This window comes from Tachypleus tridentatus, chromosome 6, assembly GCF_004210375.1.
Source record: "Tachypleus tridentatus isolate NWPU-2018 chromosome 6, ASM421037v1, whole genome shotgun sequence".
NCBI classification, from domain to species: Eukaryota; Metazoa; Arthropoda; class Merostomata; order Xiphosura; family Limulidae; genus Tachypleus; species Tachypleus tridentatus.
In genome coordinates, this window is record NC_134830.1 from 66,443,055 (window position 1) to 66,466,190 (window position 23,136).

General features: G+C 33.7%; 1 protein-coding gene across 1 annotated transcript in view; it reads left to right on the top strand.

Moving 5' to 3' along the window:
• Window positions 1-23,136, top strand: part of LOC143251635 (rho GTPase-activating protein 23-like) — a 102,506-nt gene that overhangs the window by 17,475 nt on the left and 61,895 nt on the right. The window contains exon 3 of the mRNA XM_076502900.1: window positions 16,823-16,966. Coding sequence (XP_076359015.1) covers window positions 16,823-16,966 — 144 coding nt within the window. The remainder of the gene's footprint in view (window positions 1-16,822; window positions 16,967-23,136) is intronic.

The following is a 23,136-nucleotide window of genomic DNA, read 5'->3' on the forward strand; positions in this document are numbered from 1 at the left end:
CAGTATTTTGTTTCATTTCAAATCTGTTGGTTAGAAGACATTCAAGATCACCAGTTTCGTTACAAATGAGCTGGATCTATTGATTTTTACACGAGTTCTACAGTACATTGGTACTCAGAATAGATTCTTTCTTTCTCTATCAAGGTTTCACTGCTTAGTTGGGTTCCCAGCAGTATTAGTGATTATTATATACCTTTAGTTGCTGTATGGGCCTGGTTCCAAGATTTTAATGGAAATGTGGTAATCTTATCCATTGATCCAGAAGCTCTACAGATTCTTGGGTTACAATTTGGTTTAGTTCACATCTTCATGATTATCCACCCTGCATGTAGGGTTTCCATCTCCCACAGTTCCTTGCAATTTGGAACTTAATTAAACTCAAATAATCCTAAAACTGGTGTGGGAGTAGTGAGAGTGCCATGCTAGTTCTTTAGAGTTTTATTCCTGTTAGTTGTTGGGTCTATTAAGATGAAGTTTAGTGTCCAGTCATCGGTCTTCATTGTCTATATCAATGTATAGATTGTCCAAGGTTTACAAGTTAATTATTCTTCTATCTATGTTGTTGTTCTTTTACTGGGAAGGTAGAGATCTGACTGGTTATAGTTGGCTCCTATCTGCACTTTGCCTTAGTCCCATCACTTTCAGTATTTGTGACATTCAAGGATCAGGTATGACAGTTCCAGGATTTTTTTGTTTGGCCTCGCTTGTGCTTAACATGGATTTTGCTGTATTGTATGAGTTTTATTGACCTCTTTATTTCATCATACTGTGCACACACCATTCCATGGATGATTGGTTACTGCAAGTGACATCTCATCATTTGTTAGGCAATCATATACTGATTCTGCTTTTAGATACAACACAGATAGGCTTCTCTTTTGGGACTGCAACATTATTCATGCTCCAATTCAATATGCCATCTGTCTTGGTATTTATTTTTCATCTCTTCTTTCATTCTAACTCAATTTTCTCCCATCCTGCTTAATGTCATACAACAAGACTCCACACTCACCTTTTCTCCTCCCATTACATGGATGGTTCTTTCTTAATCCTTTATTTCTTTGAGACAAGGACACAAGTTATCTGTTTGTTGATCTTTCAACAACCAGGGATTAGATGTATTTATTATCTGGTTTACGCAGTTTTAATCAGATCTTAAGAGGTTATTAATTTGGAATGCTACTAGAATTTGGGTTTGTCTACTGCCACCTCATCCAGAGTGTCATTTTCTTCACAAATGCTCTGCTTTGGGGATGGGGTACATGTGCCAACTGTCAGGAATTCCAGAGTTCATGTATGGATGACAGATTCTCTACACAATGTTTTCATCCTTCATGATCTTCAACAGGCAAGGTCTCGTAACCTGGGCTTATTAAGGGGTAAATTGTCAGGCATCACTGTTACTTTTCCACAGTAGTATCTAATGTGTCTCAGCAAGGAGACATGTGCTCTAGAGCTCCTTATTTTTAAATTTTGGATGTCTTTTCTTGAGATTAGTCTTATTTTATCAACCTTCTAGCTTTCTATGATCGGCATGGCATGGCCAAGCGCGTAAGGCGTGCAACTCGTAATCCGAGGGTCGCGGGTTTGAGCCCGTGTCGCGCTAAACATGCTCGCCCTCCCAGCCATGGGGGTGTATAATGTGACGGTCAATCCCACTATTCGTTGGTAAAAGAGTAGCTCAAGAGTTGGCGGTGGGTGGTGATGACTAGCTGCCTTCCCTCTAGTCTTACACTGCTAAATTAGGGACGGCTAGCACAGATAGCCCTCGAGTAGCTTTGTGCGAAATTCCAAAACAAACAAACAAACAAACTAGCTTTCTATGTTTCTCAGGTAATGCAAGTTTTATCATTTCTGTTGTCTCAATCCAAACAGATTATCTTCATAGAATAGATGTTGCATTGCAAGGTTCCACTCAATTGCTTCTCATTTTGCAATTCTAATTGGTGGGTTGGCCTCCCACTGGATTACCCAATTAATGGCAATTTGATCTCCAGTACAAGGTCTTTGGGCTTTGGAAATAAATGCTCTCCATCTGGACAAAATGGTATCACTACTGTCTTTCCTCCATTTCATATGTTACCCAGAGTATCCAATTGGATTTGTTTTAGCCCATTGTCAAATTTTGTTAGTTGTGCTAAAATGGTGGCTATACCTTAGTTTCTGCTTCTGTAGTCTCTCCAATATGTCCAACTCTTCCACTTAATTTTAGATTTTTTCTGTGGAAATAGCCATGATTGGACATGATGTATCCAGCTGTACAGAAACTCAAGCTACTAGTGTAGAGGTTATGCTATCTCTCATATGTTATTAGGGTGTAATTTCTAAGGTTGAAATGTGTCTGGTTTAGTTTTTTAATCCAAAAGTCTCTCTTCTCAAAGGTAATGTTTGACAATGTTGCATTGAGAGGATGAACCCTTTTCAATGAATGGTGTCAACCATAACCCTTTTTATTGACATGGATCTTTGACAGAGGTTTTTGCATCTTCCACAATCTTCATTGTTTTTTGTGGCCTTATTGACTACAGTCTTATTATTGCAACTACATATTTTTGAGTTCTCAGTACTCTCCAGATTCCTTGCATCATTTTGAGTAGTTGGTACCAAATGACTATTACATTTACCTAACAGTTAGATCCCAGTTATGCATTTCTTCTCTCCACCTGTTTGTGATCTAACTTACATGCCATGTATTCCCTCTTCCTATAGGTTTATTTTTGACTTAGGACTCAGTATTATGACTCAGTGATTTACTCTATTTGTCCTCAGTCCAGTTCATCTTACCCAACACTCTGCCAGATGGTAGAAATGCAAATGAACTGTCAGGGGTTTAGTTTAAAGAGAAAGAAGTCTGAGGAATTCTCTCCCCTACAGGGGTGGTAAGGAACATTGTGGTTCCTCCTCGTCCCCACTCATGAAAGATTATTTACTTTTACGTGAAGTTTTCTTGTAATTTTATTTGACTTTTTTAAGGTGATGAAATGGGATGGGACATTATGAAAATGACGGGTGAGAAAGGGGGTTGAGACAAAGGTGACACAAAAGAGTAAAGAAGCTCAGTCCTTTTCTATGATTCATCTGCTCAATCTCTCTCTCTATGACTAATAAGATTTAAATATTGGTCATGTTCAGTAAGGGTTTTCAAGATTTTGTTCCCTGCACTTGTGCCTTTAGAGATACAGAACAATATTTGAGGCTTTCATTGAAGTCAAGGTACCTTCTGTCCATCCCATCTATCCAGATTTCTCTCCTCTATGTCCTTTGAAGCCTGGTCAAATTACCCACTGGAAGTCACTGTGCAGAGTTGGTATGTGGACTTCCCCAATACCTTTATTTCACATTATTTGTCTAAGCTGACAGTCTCTTCATCTGAGGGTTTTTACCTACTCCTGTAGCATTCTTAACTATTTCTGCTAGAATATCCAGAGGTGTTTTTATCTCTATCTTTGAGGATCCCTTATTCTGTTTATACAGGATTCTACTGCATAACAAGTGTTGCCAATACAAGTGAGCTTTTATCAAACCAATTCCACTCTTGTGATAACTTTTTCACAATAATTATTACTGCTTGCATCAGATTCTGTATAAATGAGATGTTCCATAAGACCATCTAGGAGCTAACCAGGTGGTATTACCTTACTATGCTGGGCCACCATTTATGTACAATTATGAGTAAAGCTAAGGAGATCCTACCTGTTTTTACTGATCATTGTATTGGATAAGTCAGGGTTGATTTACTTTTATAGTGTAATAGGTAAACACAATTCCCAAAATTTGTTTCCAGAGCAATGTCCCTCAGGACACTTCAGTGTGCATTATCCTCCAGATTCTACTAGTGGAGCTAGTGAGTCCTTACTTCCTGGTTTCCACTCACTGGGATGGTAGACAGATGCTTGTCATCCAGAGTTTTAGAGTAAATTCCTTTACTCTTGGAGAAGAGGATGAAGTTAGAGGCCCTCTTACCCATGTCCCTTCATATTTTTTTCATAGATGTTGGTAGAAGAAGTGCTAGCTGATGCAGGAACCTACGTGTAACACCAGTTGAGATTTGATGCTCCTCTATCAGATTGGGTTGTGCAGGGTCTTTCATTTTGATTGCTATTGCTTCAGTACATATAGGAGGTCCACTGCCTCCTCAATTCCAAATACAGAGTGGTCACATTCTGGGTCCTTTGTTGAGCACAGTTGTTCCATGTCCTCCCCATCATTCCAGGGACAAATAGAATGCTCTTGCCCTCTCAGTTTGGGAATGAAGATGAAAGTTCATAATTCCATATTAGATGAGTTCTGTTCCTTTGATTTGGGGTGTTGCATTTCAAGCTTCTTCAGTGTTACTCTTGTTGTGATTCTGGTGGTTCAGAACATATCACTTTATGGTCACACATTGGGACCCAGTCAAAAGTATATATAATGCTGCAGTCCAATTACCCTAGCCACCAATATGGGATATTGGGACCAAGACCCTTTAATTCCAACCCCAATTAGTAGAATCTTAGCTTATCTAGTTGGTGCTAGCTTATAGTGAAAATCGCTTATGTACATCCTTGATACAGGAACTAAGTTCAGAGTGAAGATCATACTTGTTATGGATGTAGTGTGGTTTTCCCTTTTCAGGTACCACTCTTACTTTGGTACACCCATGATTCATGTAGATGCATTCTGTAAGGATGATGCTTCACTGACCCCTCCACCTTTTCTGTGTGGGATTCTAGCTACAAGTGGCAGAGAAGGTATGTAGGTTTTGCAAGTTATCATATTTCTAAATTGAAAATGTATTTCCAATCATACTTATTTTCTTTCACACTCTCCTGTTCTTCACATCCCTAAAAGTATTATCCCAGTCTTGAAAAAGTTATAAAATTGTTTATATACAGTATCAGGATACATGTTGCATTCAGGTGGAGAGTATAATGGGACATGAATATTGCCAAGGGCAGTTGTATGGATTATAAGATACTGGGGGAAGTGAGACAAAATCAGACCAATGCTTAGATGTGTAAAAATGAAACCTGGGAGTTTGAGTAATAGCTGTAAGTGTTAGTGGAGGTAAGTGTGATTGAAAATATATTTTCAGTTTGGAAAAGTATTAACTTCTGTAGCTCTGAAATTTGATTCAGTGTTTTTCAAATAGAATTTTAATAAATTTTAATATGGGTTAAAAATTTAAATTATTTTGAATCCTTGGAGGTTGATTTGTAGTAATTATAAGAGTAAATTTTGACTTTCAGTGGTCAATTTCTACCATAGACGTAGCAAGACATCACATCTTGTTGTGACTCCTTGAAATGTTCCAAATATATTTGACTGTTCCTAACTCTTCTTAGTTGTCTCTTAAGCAAATTATACACACAAATAACTAGCTGGAGAACTCATTCACTGGATGGATGGAATAAAAACTTGTTTGTAATGAAGGATAGGAATTTGTGCTTTTTTTTTTTTTTTAACATAATAAATATTAAAAGTGCAGCAAAAATACATAAAGATTCCAAAACTAAAAAGAAAGATGTAGTGTTTTCAAGAACTCAGTCAACATGAAATAAGATAGGGATCACACCCCCTTTCTCAAATGCCCTTCCTTGTGCCACCATGTCAAGTTTGATGTAAATTGATCATGAGAATGTGTAAGAAACAGGTATATACACATTGACATTTAATTGTATAAAAGATGAGAGGAGTCCAAAACCCCACTCTACTTATGACCTTTTTCATATCACTGTCAAGTTTGGTGCTGATTGATCAATTAATGTTGAAACATATAAGACACAAATATTAAATAATATTTTTTTTCCAGACTCATTTTGCTTTATATAGTATATACAGACAGTTAATAATCTATTGTCCAGTTGCCCTGGTTTGGAACATGCAATTTGGCAGAGTCACAGTTAAAATGACATTTAGAGCACAACACAATTTTCTGAGACTTCCAATTTGTGAAGGGGACTTGCAAAATTTGATACCCTAGAAGTCTTGGACTTGTTTTGCAAGTTAGTGGAAGAATTAGATGATTGTAAAAAATAAATTATCTAAATTTTAGGTCTGCATTGTAACATATACAGTTATCTTTTCCCAACACAAATGAGATTCTTATGTCTGTTGGCTGGAAGCTCAAACTCAAAATTGTCTCTAGTTTGCTTGTTCTTTACTTTTGTCACTTTGCAGTTAAACTTCCATTATTTGGTTGTTTCTGTTGCTGAGTATTTTGTATTCCAAGCTGGTAACCCATTGACTGTTCTGTACCTCTATCTTCTTGTCCAGTTGTAGTGTTATATTAGGAAAAGATGCAAGAAAGAATGGGAATTTTAAAATTCCAGGTGCTTGGTTTTTGCCTATTTCTAATTTAACATTTTATGTTATGAAAAAGTGAAAGACAGCTTAATAATGAAATATCCAATTTAAACTTTTTTGTATGTCTAGACGAATGCACATAGGTGAATAATCTTATTAATCCGGAATCATCCCATTAATTTCTTTAGGTCTTATATGTATTGAGAACCATGGTGTCTGTTTCCCATTTGAAAAGCTGCATATGCAAGCAAAGCTTGAAATGAAGGCATGAAAAATGTTAGACAAATTTTATTTTACAAGCACAGTATTATTCACCAAATCGATAGGTATTAACCAATAATAAATTAATTAATAATTAACCAAAGATAAATGGGATAAACAGTACCTTACTAAGATGTTGATTGAAAGTAAAGTTGAGTGATGTATTGACTTTGAAACCAGTATTTAAAAAACACTTAATTAAAAATGTAATGTGTTGTAGGAGTGATCAAAGTAATTAGATTTTGCATGGAAAGCATCACAATGTATTCAAACTAGTGCTAAAAGTTGTTATAAAATGATGAGATTTTCATGCTACATGTCATTTTGAGTTAATGTTTGAATTATATGTGAATATTTTAATTTCACATATTCAGTTTTATTTGTACTTAGGCTTGGCCTTAAGCTATTTCAAAATACGTGAATTTTAAACAACTGTTTGTCTAATCAATTGTGAGGAAAATTGCACCTTTCAAAACAAATATTTCGTGAAGGCATTATTGTGTAAATATCTAAAGGAAAGTCTGTTTTATCTCATTTCTATCTACTTGTAAGGAGGTTTGTGTTTCTGTTCGTCCTCCTTCATAGTCAACTTTAACTTATACTTGAGAATTTAAAATAAAAAGGATATATAAGAATATAGAATTTGAACAGTTGGGTTCATGAAAATGTTTCAGTCACTTACTGTAATTAAATTACTCAGGTGTTGCTTTGTAAATTATTAAAAGAAAAGGTGCTTGGGGTTAATTACTGTTACATCCTAATAAAATATACATTTAGGGAAATACTCTTTTGCTTTCATTTTCTTGTAATCATAAATAATCTCTCTATTAGTGATTTGCATCATATTTTTGCTGCAAAAAACAAAAAAAATTGTGCTGTACACTTTGGATTATAAGAGTTAAGGTAAAATCTTGCTGTTCAATTAGTTTAGTCTATTGGGGATAGTGTATATCCCTTATGCAACTTTGCATGAATATCCAAAAGAAACCAAGAAAAATCTTTTAATTATTCAGAAGTTTTTCAATTCCATGATTCGTACATGTGAATTTGTTAAATTCAATTTGAAAATTCAGTTATTTTTAAATGTGCAAAACATTTTTTAAAATGGAAAAAAGAAATTACTTGAATGAAATATATTGCCATGTAATAAAGTGGAGAAGGTAATTAAAAAGTTACCTTATTATTATATCTAAAGGAACATTATATATATATTAAAAGTTTTGTGACTAAAAATAACAGTGTTAAAAACTGGAAGTGGAAATTTTCATGCTTTTTTATTTAATATGTTAGTGTAATAAGAGTAGGATGTTTAACACTGTTAAGTACTTTGTGTTAAAAAAAAGGTGAGTTCCATGGAAACAAATATTGTGCCATTTAACTAAATATGAAAAAAGGAGAAATTGTTGGATTTCAAGCAAAAACTTGAATGAAATGGATAATTCACAATTTATAGTTTTTATAAAAAGAGAAAGAATTTGCAAATAGTGAGAAAATACCATAGGTGTTCATCATTTTACTTAAGCTGAAGTTTTGGACCAAAACAAGAAATCTGAAAGTTAATCCTACTCTAAGAAGGGTTGAGTTATGTGTCAGAGGAAAGGATGTAAATAGCTGACCTAAATATAGTGTGGGACACAGTTTCACTGAGGGACCCTGTACTGTTCCTATTCTGGAGTTAGTGCTTGCTGGCTACAGTAGCTGTTGGTGACATTGTGTAAGTAGCCTTTTTAATAATTAGCACTTCTCAGAGATTTAACTCCTGCTGATCTATATTTGCTGGACTCTTTTCTGTTTCATTCTCCAATATCAAATGAAAAAGTGATAAGTTACTGTCAGGCTGTAGGGGAACACATAATGAGCAGTATTCAAAAGCTAATCTGTCTCTGTTCCAAGCTCACATGCGTCTGAATGACGTACAGTCTAGTGTAGACTGTCAGCAGTCTTGCTACTTGTGTGAAGTCTATTATACTGAAATGAATGACAGAACTACAAGAATACCAAACTGAATGATTAATGGTGAAATCTTGAAAAACAAAAAGCAATATTTTTGACCAAAAAAAGGTTTATCAGTTTTTATAAGAATGTGTAATCTAATGTGAAAAAGCTTTCAGACATTCTGTAACTTAATATATTTTAATTTTTTTGGCATTATTTGGAAAACTGATTAAGAATTTAGTATCAGTTTTTAGTTATTTTTTTTCTAATTTAATTGCATAGCTATTTATAATGTAAGAAAGTCTTAAATTTGTTGAATGGTTTGGCCAGAGTGATAAATTAATTTCAGTGTGCATCTTTACATGTACAGAAGTATATGCATAATGTTTTATAACATCTTATCACATATTTACTAGTAATTTGTTTTTGCCTTTCACTAGTTTTATTTGTTCATTTTACATTTACTTAGTATTAAATCTAAAGCAGTTTTGTTGTAAACATTTTTGAAGACTTGGTAAATCAGCATATTTCATAATGTTTGATGTATTTAGACTAGTTGTAACAAACCAAAATTACTAGTTAAGTGTTCTCTCATCATCATTAAATATACTTGCATAATCATAAAAGTGTCTTTATTAAGAAAGATTAATTATAAAACTTCATTAAGTGTACAGAAAAATGCATGCACACATATACATATTCCATCTTGGAACTCTGTGAAGGGCTGTGTCTTAAAAGGTTCTTATTGATAAATCTGTTATTTTTAGATCTTTTCTCTTTAACTTGTCATATTTATTTTTAAATAATCACTCAGTTTTGATAATTGATACATATGTGACTTTAATCATGTGGAAAATGTTTCCCATGTAATTCTATCCTCATTCCTTATCTTTCTCAAAATGGTTTTTTGAGGTGTGAAAATTGTTTTTCTTGGCAAGTACTGTTAGAGAAGTCTAGTAAATATCTATCATGCTAATCACAAGACTTAAAAATTGTATATAAATGCATCTACCGTGTTCAATGGCCAATTCTACATGGGAAAACAACACGTATATCTTTTCCACATAATTTTGATCATATATGTATTTATAATAGTTCCAACCTCATCTTTTGTTGGATAAATTGTATTGTAATAGTTTATTAGAAATAATTATTTTGAAAAATGCTTCCAACATAAAATGAGTTATGCTTGAGGAAGTTTTGTGTAATAGTCTAATTATTCTGTATAGACACTTGTGTGTATTGTAATAAATGTTGTATCACATGTTTAAGATACTTTTACATTATTTTCAGCATTTTCTATGGTAAACTTTATTTCATGTAAAAATTGGATGGGTTTTTAAATTATACACAAGTGGTTTTAAAAATGAAAAGTATTATATTTTTGGACTCCACATCTTCAGTGTTTTTAGTAGCTTCTCTCTTTCACTTTTTTTTGCTATCTAAAAGATTGTTTGGTCTATTACTCTGGCATTTTGCCAGCTGAAGAGCTCATGCTTTCAAAGTTTTTTTTCTTTGCTAAATTGTGCACTAAGTACCTATGTGAGGAAGGAAAGGACATCAGTTTACTGACAGGAGACACATCAGTTTATAGGGAATACTCAGCTTCTAATTTGGGAAGCTTGCTCACATTAGTTAAAAATGTAGTCTAACACTTCAAAATTGGAATCATAAACTTCTTATGTTACAGTAAAATAATCATAAAGCAAGCTATTCTGCATTCATGCCTTTGATATTCATAATTTAAGATATTTACAATATAAAAATGTTATTTGTTTATCTGTTATTTTTTATCATGTTATCTTACTTGTTATCTTATATACATCATAGTTTTGTAGTTTAGTAATAATGAATATAGATGCAAATATCAGGCAAGTTTCGAATAACTTTGGATATGAAAGTTTATTTTTAATTGTTTGTTACAAATACAGGCCCATAAAGCACTAATCAATATTAGTATTTTGATTAATGTTTAGAAAGATTTAAATTTGTATTATGAATCTTAGAATTAGAGTTATATGATATCTGTGAAACATTTATGGAATGTATATCAAATGTATTGAATGACAAAGTTTGGCTTTAATGTCTTTTTGTTGGTATTTCTCAGTAGATCAGCAGGAAGCTTACAAAATCACAATGTTAAAATCCAAGGTTTTGATCCCTATGGTGGATAGAGTGAAGATAGTATACTGTGTAGCTTTACATTGTAACAAACTCTTTTTTTGGACTCAGCTCCAAGTTAATGTGGTTATTTGATGAATCTTTAACTACAGTATTTAAAAGATACATAGAGTAACTGAATGAAAGATAACTTGTTACAGCTATTTAGTTGAATTGGATTCCTACAAGTTTGTGACAATATAAGAAATAGTTTGCTTCTACATCAGTGTTTTGGCTTACAAGTGTTGAGTTTGGATAAGTAATATTGAAATTGACCTACCATAATGCTTGTATGTTTCCATTAGTAGTACTGATAAAATTCTTATGCCACCATACCAACTGAACAAATTGACTGTGACCATGTGCTTGATATTATTTAAAATTAAAGTATATAATGATTTTGTTTTCTCATCATTGTCATGATTGAAATCCTAAAAATAACTATTTCTGTAGTGGTTGGGATTTGAATCTAGATGTTGTGAGAAGAGTTTTTGTGATATTCCTTCATCTAGGGTTTCCCCATTAAGAGTTCAATTATTAGCCTCTATCAAAATGACTCGGGTTTAAATTCTGATCACTTCCACTGCAGAAAGTTTCTCAGGACTTCCATGAAGAAGGCAGTAATTTAGGAGCCAGAACACTGGATTAAAATTAGCTTGTAATTAGTAATTAATAAAAATATTAGTTGCTAGTCAGTCATTACACTTAAAGGTGATTTTGTAAACTACTGATGTCATGTAATCACAACCTTATATACTTTATGTTTGACTGTCAAAGATTGTTAGCTGATGAGCTCTGTTAATACAAAAAAAGAAAAAAACCTTACTTGTTGCAGCCAAAAGGAGGCCTTAGCTTAAAATCTGTAATGTACAGAGAAAGAAGGATCCAATTAAAACAATTTTTTCTACAAAGTGCTGTTTCATTCCACACAGCTTTAAGAGTATTTTTGCTTACTGATTTAGAAATTTTACACTATATTTACAATACGTGTAAAATTGTTTTGAAATGCATATAACACAGGAACCTTCTGTTTTACAAGCTTTTGATTCTGAATCAGTAATGTTAGTATTTTTCTTTGTCTCATGTTTTTGTCAGTGTGTGCATTATCCATCTATATTCTGTGTCACTGTATTTGGTAAATTCCTTATAGCATGCAATGTTTCATGTCCACTTAACTGCTGTGATGGTACTTCTTAGCACCTACTGTGTTCTTTAAGCTACAGTGCATAGTTTGTGTGATGCACATTAATATGATACTATGGTTTCACTCATGAAGAATTTAGTAAAGATTGTTGAATAGTGTTTTTGTTTTTGTGTCTCTCTCCATCGACTCGAAGAACCTAACCTTGACCAAGCATCATTGCATTTTTAGTTTTTCCTATGCTTTTTCACAGGCCTGCATTTGTATTAACTTGCAAGGAAGTCTGTTACTGTATGAGATAGTTTGATATATTAGTTACTTCCATTTAGAACTACATGGGAAATTCTTCTCATTGCTAGTGGCCAGAAAGTAAAATGACACTTTAATGTGGTATTTGTTTGATAAAAGATTTGAAAGGTATCTGAACATGTGTTAGATTATGAGAAACTAGTAGTACCAACTGCTGGGATTTTATTTTTTATGAGCATAATGTAAAACAGTATTAATGTTGAAAAATATTTCTTAGTTTTTCATGAAATAAATTTAGGCCTGGAATGTAAAACTTGGATATCTTTTTTCACACAATGGAATGTTTGTATCTGAATATTCTTTAATGTGCTAGTTTCTGACTGGTGTTTAAGTTAATTTTCAAAATTTTAATGTGTAGCAGGAGATGCTCAGATTTAACAAATAATTATACATGCTGAGTGTGTATGAAGTTTTTGGAATTAAATGCCTGACTTAGGATTTCATTGATGAAATACATATAGTTGTCTCTTTGTTGATGAAAATGCTTCTCATTTAAAACCTACATAGTTTTTTTAGACCCTGTAAGCAATGGTGTATCTGAAACTGTTTCTGTGAGAAAGGTTGTTTAAATAGTTTGTTTTTTCATAATAAAATAGATACATTGCAGGTTTTTAATGAAGTATGTGTGATATGTTTAAATTAAGAAATATTTTAAATATATGCCAAGAAAATTGTAGAATAGTTTAAGGAACTCATCACAATTCATTCTCAGAAACCAGGATGCTTTGTCAGTTAAATAGCTCTTAAAAATATGGTGGGTTTTTTGTTACTGTAGATAGGTTGAACATAAACCCTGTACAGTAATCTACCATTGATGTGTAATCTTGATCTCAAACTGTGGCCAATAATCTAAGCTGTAATAAGAGTTTTTTTTTCAATTCAGAGCTAACTGCCACTTAACAGGAATATAAAAATTAAAACAGTAATTTCTAAACAGTTTTATTTCTCCTTGTAATGTGTTGTATTACATATCTTGTATACTCTCATATTATGTCTTATTAAATTGTATTCTGTTATTTTGTAATCTTGAATTTCATTTAAGTGTAGTTTATTACTGTACAGTATATTTATGGCTTGCATTAGGGTAGGTAGATTGAATTGCTGAGTGTATAAAGTTCTGATAGAACTTTGCATGACTTACTAAAACAAATTTAACATTTTCTTCACGTGATGTGTTGCTATTAGTTTTGTTTATGATAAATGTGTTCTCATGATTGAAGTTCTATGGTATTTGGTGTTTTTTTTTCTTCCCATAAATATGTTCTAAACGTATATAAAAAAAATCTTAATTCAACATGAGAAAGCAAAATAGGATTTTTGAGAGAAGAATATCATGTTTCATACATATTGCTTCTTGTTTTTATATTTGACACTTTTTTAAAATTAAAAAATAATGTTCTGAGAAAATAAATAGGTAAAGGTAGAAGTTTGTCCCATCTTATTAGGCATGAAGCTCACATGCTTGTTTGGGTGCATGCATATGTGCCTTTTCTACCATTAATGAGATGCTTAAAATGCTTGGCAGGGTGTCAAGCTTCTTGGTGAATACAAGGTGTTGGAGATAAGCCTAAAGCAATGCTTAAAAAAAAAAAGCTTCACAAAATATGTGGAACAAATATTTCCTACAGTTGAACATTATATCAGCTTTTTCAGGCTATTTCATTTATAGTAAATTTCTCTTTGTTAAGAGTAAATATTGCTCTTCCTTGTTTTCCTGCACTGAAATGTTACCCATAATGTTTTTGTTTTTTTCTTGCCATAAAATTTTACAATAAACATTCTTTTAAAAGAAATATCCTAAGTAAAGACATATATATAATTGTTTCTGAAGTACAATGTGTTTATTGTTTATATCTCTTTGCATGAATGTATGTATGAATGTATGCATTTAAGATGTATAGTTCAAACAAGGAAGCATTCTTATGGAAGGAGAAGTTGTAGGAACTATTATGAAATCTACTCAGTGTCTTGGATGAGGTGAGGGGAGGCCTGTCAGTGTTTGAATACAGATGGTACTTTGCTTCAGTACTAAATATAAAGAACCTGTATTTTAATGATTTTTAAGAATCACAGTTTTCTTATTTAAAACTATCTTGTAAATTTCATTTTTGGCATTTCTAGGAGTTACATTAAATATATATGTACACAATGTAATTCTTACTAGCTTTAGTGAAGTACATTTACAGATTGGTATTTTTGGACAGTGACTACTCAGTCTGTTGTTTTCTTCATCTAGATCAGTGGTTCTTAACCTGGGTTCAGTCGAACTCCAGGGGTTCGGTGAGTCGGTCTCAGGGGTTCGGCAGAGGTCAAGACACACACAGTGTGTGTGTCCGTTCCATTCACCCCTCTCGTATGATTTGTGACGTCATGCTCCATTTGCCATCATTGGCTATGGCTGATCGCGTCACATCACTTGGCCTTAATATCTGTGCTGCAGGGAACTTTGTGTGCTTAGCAGTCGACTTGTGACTGTAGTAATCATGCATCATTTTTGAATTTGTTCCTAATCTTTCAATCCCTTCATACAAACTATGTTGAGCAAAAACAGAAAGTGGTCAGACAAACACATACAATATGAATTCACTTGTATAACGGATCATGATGGGAGTCAGCATCCTCAATGCTTGATTTGCAATGCCAAGTTGAACAATTCTAGTCTAGTACTGGCAAAACTAAGAGAACTCCCTAAAACTGCATGGAGGTGGGAAATACAAGAACACAACACTTGCTGAATTCAAGGTAAAGATAGCCAGGTTCAATGAAAAGGCAACTTTGCCTGTTCTCGGCTTTGTACCCATCGACAAACCGATCCTCGCATCATCGTACGAGTTTGCGTACTTGATCGCAAAGCAGAGCAAACCACACATCATTGGAGAAGAACTCGTAAAACCAGCCACGTTGAAGATCGCAAATATCATGCTGGGTAAAGCTGCTGAAAACAAGTTATCCCAAATTCCTCTTTCAAATGACACCATTAGCAGCAGAATAGATGACATGAGTGATGATATCTTGGCTCAAGTAGTTGAAGATCTGATTTCAAGACCAGCAAAATTTAGCCTTCAACTCGACGAGACCACTGATGTTTCCAATCTAAGCCAGCTTGTATTTGTGTGCTATGTGAAGAACGACGAGATAAAAGAAGATTTTTATTTTGTTAGCCTCTTACAACAACAACTAAGGCAGCCGACATGAAGAAACTTGTGTATGACTTCTTCAGAGACAACGATCTTTTGTGGGATATGGTTTCTGCAGTTTGTTTGGATGAAGCTCCAGTCACGCTGGGATGAAACTCTGGTTTTGGTGTGCTGGTGAAAGCCAATGCACCACACAATTATAATGCACTGTGTTCTGCACAGGCATGCATTGGCAACAAAAGCCTTGCCTTCAAATCTGGAAGAAGTATTAAAAAATTGTTGTGGAATGTGTGAACTTTGTGCAAAATAATGCGCTGAAGCATTGCATCTTCAAAGAGCTGTGTAATGAAATTGGCTTTGAATTTGAGGTACTTCTATACCATTCTAACGTTCGGTGGTTATCCGGGGGAAAGGTGCAGAATCGTGTTTTCGATGTGTGTGGAATTAGCCCTGTTTTTGCGAGAGCACCAACATTGTCATGCATATTGCTTTGAAAAATCTTAGTTCATTCTCATTTTGGCATACATGGCCAATATTTTCAATGCTCTCAATCATTTCAATCAACAGATGCAGGGCAGTGGAGTCAACATCATCAAAGCGGAAGAAAACCTGAAGGCTTTTCAAAACAGCTAATGTTATGGAAACGATGAACAGAGAATGATAACTTTGCAAACTTTCTCCTGCTGGACAACTGTGTAAGTAAGATTGAAGATGTGTCTGAAATTGGAGACATTTTTATACCCAGGGAACTGAAGCAAGCAATTGCCATGCACTTAGATGAGCTCGTAAAGTCTCTCAACGGATACTTCCCCACCGGAGAGTCATATCCAGCATGGGTGAGACAGCTGTTCACGTTTAGTGTTGCAACAGCAGATGTCAATGATGAATAACTTGACGAAATCATTGAACTTCAGCAGAGCCAGGTTTAACAGCAACTTTTCAGAACAACAACACTCTCAATGTTTTGGTGTCACCAAATTGTAGCGTACCCTCTTATTGCTAAGAAAGCTCTTGAAATACTCATACCGTTTGTTACAACGTATCTTTGTGACCAATCCTTTTTGAAGATGGTAGACATAAAAACAAAGAAAAGGAACAGACTTTGTTGTAAAAATGATATGAGAGTGGCACTTGTCAAGGTGAAGCCACACATTTCTGAACTTGTCTCTGAAAGACAACATCAACAGTTACATTGATTTGCAGTAAATATTCATTGAGTTATGTTTTTGTTTTTGTGTGAAATTTGTGTTTTGTTGGTTTTGTTCTTTGAACACAGTAATATTGTGTGCAACTGATGTATGATTCATTTTGTGCACTAATAAAATATTTACTTGTTTTGAATTTGAAACAATCATATTTTATTTTCCAATTATGAAGGGTTCAGGAATGCAAGTACGAAACTTACAGGGTTCAGTACCTCCAACAAGGTTAAGAACCACTGATCTAGATAATTTAATCAGTTTGGATATTTTGTATTGGGAAATGTTATATAGCTTTAGATTTACAGTGACGACTTTTTGCAAGTAAATGATAATGGGTATGATATGCTGAATTATTTTTAATATTGCAAATTATTCATTCCCTATGTTTCTAGGCTCCGGGTTCTGGGCAGCAAGATGCTTTGACTGAGGTGAAACCATGGTGGCCAGGGCCTCGGAGACTTGTGCTCCACAGAGACGACACTGACTTTGGTTTCACTCTGAGACACTTCATTATCTATCCACCTGACAAGAACCAGGTAATATGCTTAATATTTCACTCTTATTGAAAATGTAATAATGAAAATTGGCAATCTGTTAGAAAACATGTATTTGTATTCCATCTGATAAAAATTTCAAGAAGTAGGAGATTAATACTTTAAATAAATGTTATTTCACATGATAAATCGGTAATCACATACAGTGAATAGAACAAGTTTTCAAGAATAAATGTTGTAAGAACAGTAGTAATTTTTTTTAAATGAGTGTTTGAGATATATACTCTAGTTAGATACTAAATACCATATTGTATTAAGATATAGGATTTTATTGCTTTTGTTGCTAAAATATAAATGAAATGCTTTGAAGTTATTCAATATTTAAGATTTTAAATGTTTCTCTTGATAAACAGCATTTTTTGTAGGTCCTTCTTTGAAACACACACACATTATATTATTTTTCATTTGAATTTTTACCATATCTCATCTTCAACGTCAAAAGAAAGCTGGTTTATATTAGATTATTATTTTTGTAATGATTTGCTATTTTATTGATTCTTGTATATTGTTGCATATACATTAAATATAATTAGAAAATGCATATTTCCTTATGCTACCTTTCCTGTGACTTAAGTTTCTTTAGAATATTTCATGATTTACCAGAATACTGCTTGGAATATCTCATTTGACTAATTTTTGCTTGTCTGTCCTTTATGTGTAGAAGCAAGGGGATTTAAAACTAACTTTTATTTGAATCTTTCTTTGCATTTCTTGCTAATCAATGACCCTTCTTGGGCTATCTTCTACAAAATGTTTATATCATTTTAAGTTGTGTTTTCATTGTTTTGATATAGATTGTAGGTAAGGGGGTATGTGATATTGAGATCAAGTATTGGTAGCAAAGTTATCTTAGAACACTTAAAATGTTAATGAATTATATATGTAAAACAAAAAAAAATGGATGGTTTGGGTATTGGTTTATTGTATACACCTTTATACCTACATTAATAAATATAATCCAACATGTAAGCATGCCCTCTATATTCCCACACTCAATTACACAACCACCTTCAAACATGTGGTCAGCTATTGGTCAGTTACCTTTCTTTCTTTCTTTGTGAACCTGATGATGACCGAAGAAGGTTGAAATATTGTTCACTCCTCTACATAGTGCTTTCTCTATCCATACCAGCCATTTTTTTTACATATATAATTTTTTATAAAAGCGGGTTTTCTCGTTATCAAGGAATGTTAATGAATGTATGTGATCTTAGATCATGATATTTAAGGAGGAGTTAAGAATGAAAATAAATGTGATTGAAGAAATGTATGAAGCTGTTGGAGAATTACAACAAGAAAAAGAGAAAGACATCAGAGAAGTACAGGAATGCTGTAAGGAGGGAATAAAATATTTGGAAAAAGAATTGGTAAATGTAAATTGTAAATCAGCCACAGTTCTTTTAGCATCTACCCACAAGTTCCAATCCAAAACACTATTTTCTATTAAATATTGAATAGGAGAATCTCTGGTATTATAACCATTACTGCTGCTGTTGTGTCATGTTGCTGCAGGGACCTATCTGGACTACTGCAGTCATACCACTTCCAAATCTGGTTTCAATAATTAGCTGGTCATTTAAGCAACATTATGCAATTGAGAAATTAATGAACTATGAAGGAAAAGTACCAAGCTAGAGGCATATCAGGATCAGTTCAAAATAATTTTGATACTGAAACAAGTTGTTCATTTTGCTGCCTATTTAAAAGGACCAACTTTAACAGCATTAAGTAACCTTCCAGCTGAGAGTCAAGTTAACTGTCAAACACTGATAGCTTCCTCATCCAATAGATTTGGAGTAACACATCAGAAAGGAGTATGTGGAACAGGAAAAGGAGGATAAGAGACCTTAGCTAAACTTGTGAATAATTTGGAAATTATTTTGCAAATTCTTTAACTGGGTGCTCCTTGGGAAATGGTGGGTTCATTGGCATGTGAACAACTTACAGATGCTCTAACAATGATATGAGAATTAGGCTGTAGCAGGATAGATGTACATCTTTAAAGTTAGCCCTGCAGTTTGTAATAGAACTTTAATCCATTAAAGTTGCAATAAACTGTTAAAGGCATCATCTATAATATATGAGATCATCAGATCATACAGTATGGAAATTTACAATCTTTTCTGATAATAGTGTAGAAAAATTGAAAGAATTAATCAGAATACTAGTTACATAATGTGGAGGAAATGGGTCATAAGAAAATAACATTAACTCTCCATATATGGGTTCTTTCATTTTGGCCAAACATTTAAGAATTGCATAAGTATCAAACTGGACATCCTATAGCATTTAATGTAGTAAACATATTTCCAAAACATACCATCTGTTTATGTTGTAGCAATTTCTTGTTCTTCAGGGTTTCCACTTTTTTTTTTCCCATGTAAGCCTTGAGAATGCTTGCTCCAGTCTTTTAATCCTAACTCAAGTGCCTTAAAAAACTGAGAAAGCAGAGGAATCATGATTATATCACTTCCTGAACATCTAGAGTCCTTTCACCAATGACCCATGGTTACTCCATGTTCTAGTTTCAGGGTTGGTTATTCAATTTAAATCATCTCCATTTTGCCTGCTCATCCTCTTGCCTTTTCATATTAATAGATTCATGATGAATGGAGCTTCATTCCCAGGCTATAAGAAAGTTGTTAGTCAAAAAGGCAGCAGAGAGGGTCAGTCCCATTTTTTTTAGATTTTACCCTTATTTATTTGTGGTACCCAAGAAGACAGGAGATTGACATCCAGTTATTGATCTATCTCAATTAATTTTTAAATTATCCTTGTTTTACTGTGGAATCTTTTCTAATCCTACAATGGTACTTTGCACCAGGGCTCTGGTTGACCTGGTTTGTGTTTTGTTTATGATTCTTTGGATCATCTTGTTTCATTACTTAGGAGCAACATCATTAATTGTAAATGGTGATTGGATCAGAGAACATTACTATTGAGGTACCCATTCTATCACTTTGTCTTGAGATCCATCTGTTTGCACATGCATCTCTTCACAGATGGGGAGCTTACCTTCAAGGTTCTTGGATGGAAGATGAGTCTACTTTCCATATCAACATTTTTGAACAACTTTCAGTACATCTGGCAATGGTCTAAGGTCTGTCTCTTTTGAGAGGAAAAAGTGTTATGATACGTTCCAACAATTCCATAGTTGTATCTTACATTTATTATTAAGGAGGCATATATTGTGTAGACATTTGTTTTTGTACCTTGGATCTTCTCTGCTGGGCTCATTCCCATTGTATCAGTCTTTCAGTTTGTCTTGTTCTAGGAGTGATTAATTTTATTGCAGGTCACTTGTCTCAACCCAGTTGAATCCTTCTGACAGACTGGATGCTACAGTGGAGTTGTTCTCAGTTTTGGTCTCCAACAGTTTAACTTATTGGTATTCTCGACTGCAGTTGTTTTGGTCTCCAGTACTTCATTCTCAGGCATTGGCAGTAAATGTATTCAGTCAGGACTGGTCAGGTTTTTATCTGTGTGCCTTTCCTCCAATTCAGCTGGGTTCAGACTATGCTTCGTTCTACTCCCTGTTGAGTTCTGTTGGTTTTTCATTATTGGCCAGCTTGAGCGTGGTTTCTACTTCACTATTTGCAGGAATGTCTACCTCTATCTCTTTCATATTGGAAGTCTCTGAGACAACCTCAATCAGACATTTTCCACCCAGATGTATGAAAACTCGATCTTCATGCTTGGAATTTGTGGTCTTTTGCAGGATTTAGGGTTTAACTTCTGAGGTTTCTCTGTACTTAACTAAATCTTTCCTCAGGCCAACCATGATTGTTTATCAACAAAAATGGAAGTTCTATTTGTTGTGAATTCGAAGAAGGTTAAACCATCTTCATTAAAAAATGTATCATATCCTGTTTTTTGTCTTGGGTGTTTGAGAAGGGGCTTGCTTCACCTGTGTAGGCTTTACAATTATATATAGGACATCCTTATCCACTACCTATAGGTATTCCAAATATCAAAGACAGGATGTGGTATTATGGTGTGGCATGTGGGTTTGATTTTTCTGGTTTATGTTTCAATGAAGTGAAAAGATTGGAACCTATGATTTTATGTTACGTCTTAACAGCATATATACTATAAATGTGTAAGTTATGGTGAACTCATAAGATCACATGGAGCAGGAGAAAGATCTAAAATGTCAAATTCACAGTGAAGGAGAGTGGGCTGTATTAATTGAAAACCTTGCATTATGCTGTTTGTTACTGGTTCTACAACTACATCTCTTAGATCCAATTTATTAATGAAAGGTGCAAAATCAACTCCAGAAATAAATAGATACAAACAATGGGTGGATAAACAGTGGGGAAGTTGACTTCACTGTAGGATGTTTTTCTGTACCACATAAGTGGATAATTTTCACATAGGAAGAGTGCATATTAGAAACTGACACCATATAGTAATATTTGATTAGCTAGTTTGAAGTAACAGTATGTGACCAAAAAATCCCTCATACTCCATAGCAATTATTATACCATAGACTGAATGTCTAGTGACAACAGGAAGAGTGTTATTGTGTACCACAAGAAGTGAAATACTTTCACTAAGAATTAACAGCAGTTAATCTACATCTAGTGAGTGGAGCATTGTGGAATCAAATGCTTTGCCATGTCTGCAGAATTGGTGTTTGAAGGAGCTCTTATGTACATGAAAAATAAAGATGTCATATGACTTTACCTGAGACTTAAATCAGCTTCTTATAAAATAAGAATTCACTATTATGCTAATGTTGATACAACTAATTTTCATTGAGGTAATTTGGTGTGGCTGAACAGTTCTTGTTCTAAGAATGATAAATTCCAAAGTTAAATAAATTTTTGGAAGAGCCATATATCATATTCAAAAGAATCAGTGCGTGGATTACTGAATCTGTCAATGATTACCCACCATAATCATCTTTGAAAGTATGTTAATGAAGAAACATCCAATTGAGGGATCACCAGGGAAAACTTTGAGAGTGAAACTCAGCCTGTTGAGGAGGTCAAGATTCCTGTCAAGACTATTTCCAGAAGACCAACAAGTATAGAGCTCCCAATGGATTCTTTCAACCACCTAGTTAGGAAAACTTTCTACACTGACAATGTTAACAAAGGAAAAAAGTACATTTTGTCTGTGTACTATGGGCTTTGCAAGAGAAAACCAAGGAAGACTTGTGAAATGAACAATTTATTGTCAAGTTTAATTTTTGGGGTGTTTGGATTGTTCAAATGACTTCATAATCCAGGAAGAGAGCAGTGTTAAGCTATGTTTTCCTTGTTTTAATTTAGATGTTTGCTCAAAGGCACATAATGTTAAGATCAATTATGTTTATAAAAGTAGTCCTAGAAAATGAAAACTACTTGTGAATGTTAGTGGTTGAGAGACTGACTGTGCAATATTGAGAACAAGATACAGATATAAATAGGAGGGAGTCAGTTTTCAGTTCATTGATTCATGTATATCTAGTTATTCGGTTGATAATCTATTAAATTGTATAAGGAACTTTAACTGTATTGGTTGTAGTACCATTAGTGAATAAATCTGTCAGAAGTGAAATGTTATTTGTGAACATGACCTACAGCTGGTTAAGATTGATAGCACCCATGGGCAAATGTTAAGGAAGAAATAAACTAAACTGTTATCGTAACATAGACTGGGCTTGCCTTATTTTGATCAAATACATTAAATGAACCTGTCAAATGAAAGAACATATTTTGACAGTGTTTGCAGCATACAAGTTATTATAGACATTGTCAAATACTCTTTTCTGTGGATACTTTAAGTTTTCTATTTTTTTATATGCTGTATCCAGTTCCATCATAATATTAATGCTTAATAGCTATTACAGTAATAACTTGTCAGGTCAGATTTCTTAATTGTGATGAGTTTTTTCTGTTTATTTCTTCATAGGGAGAGTTTTCTGCTTATATATATACATGTGAAGAAAAGCTTTATAAATATAAAATAAGCAGTAAACATATTGCTAATTTATGCTCCAGTTTTAATTTTCATGGTATACATTACAAAATTTCAAGTATGTGGCTTTAGGTGTAGCATATTTTTATTTAATAGAGAAACCACGATGGTTATGTTAGGCTTGAAATGTAACCTAGATGTTTGTATTTATTCTTTTAATTCCAGCTGCTGTTTATGCTGCTTCT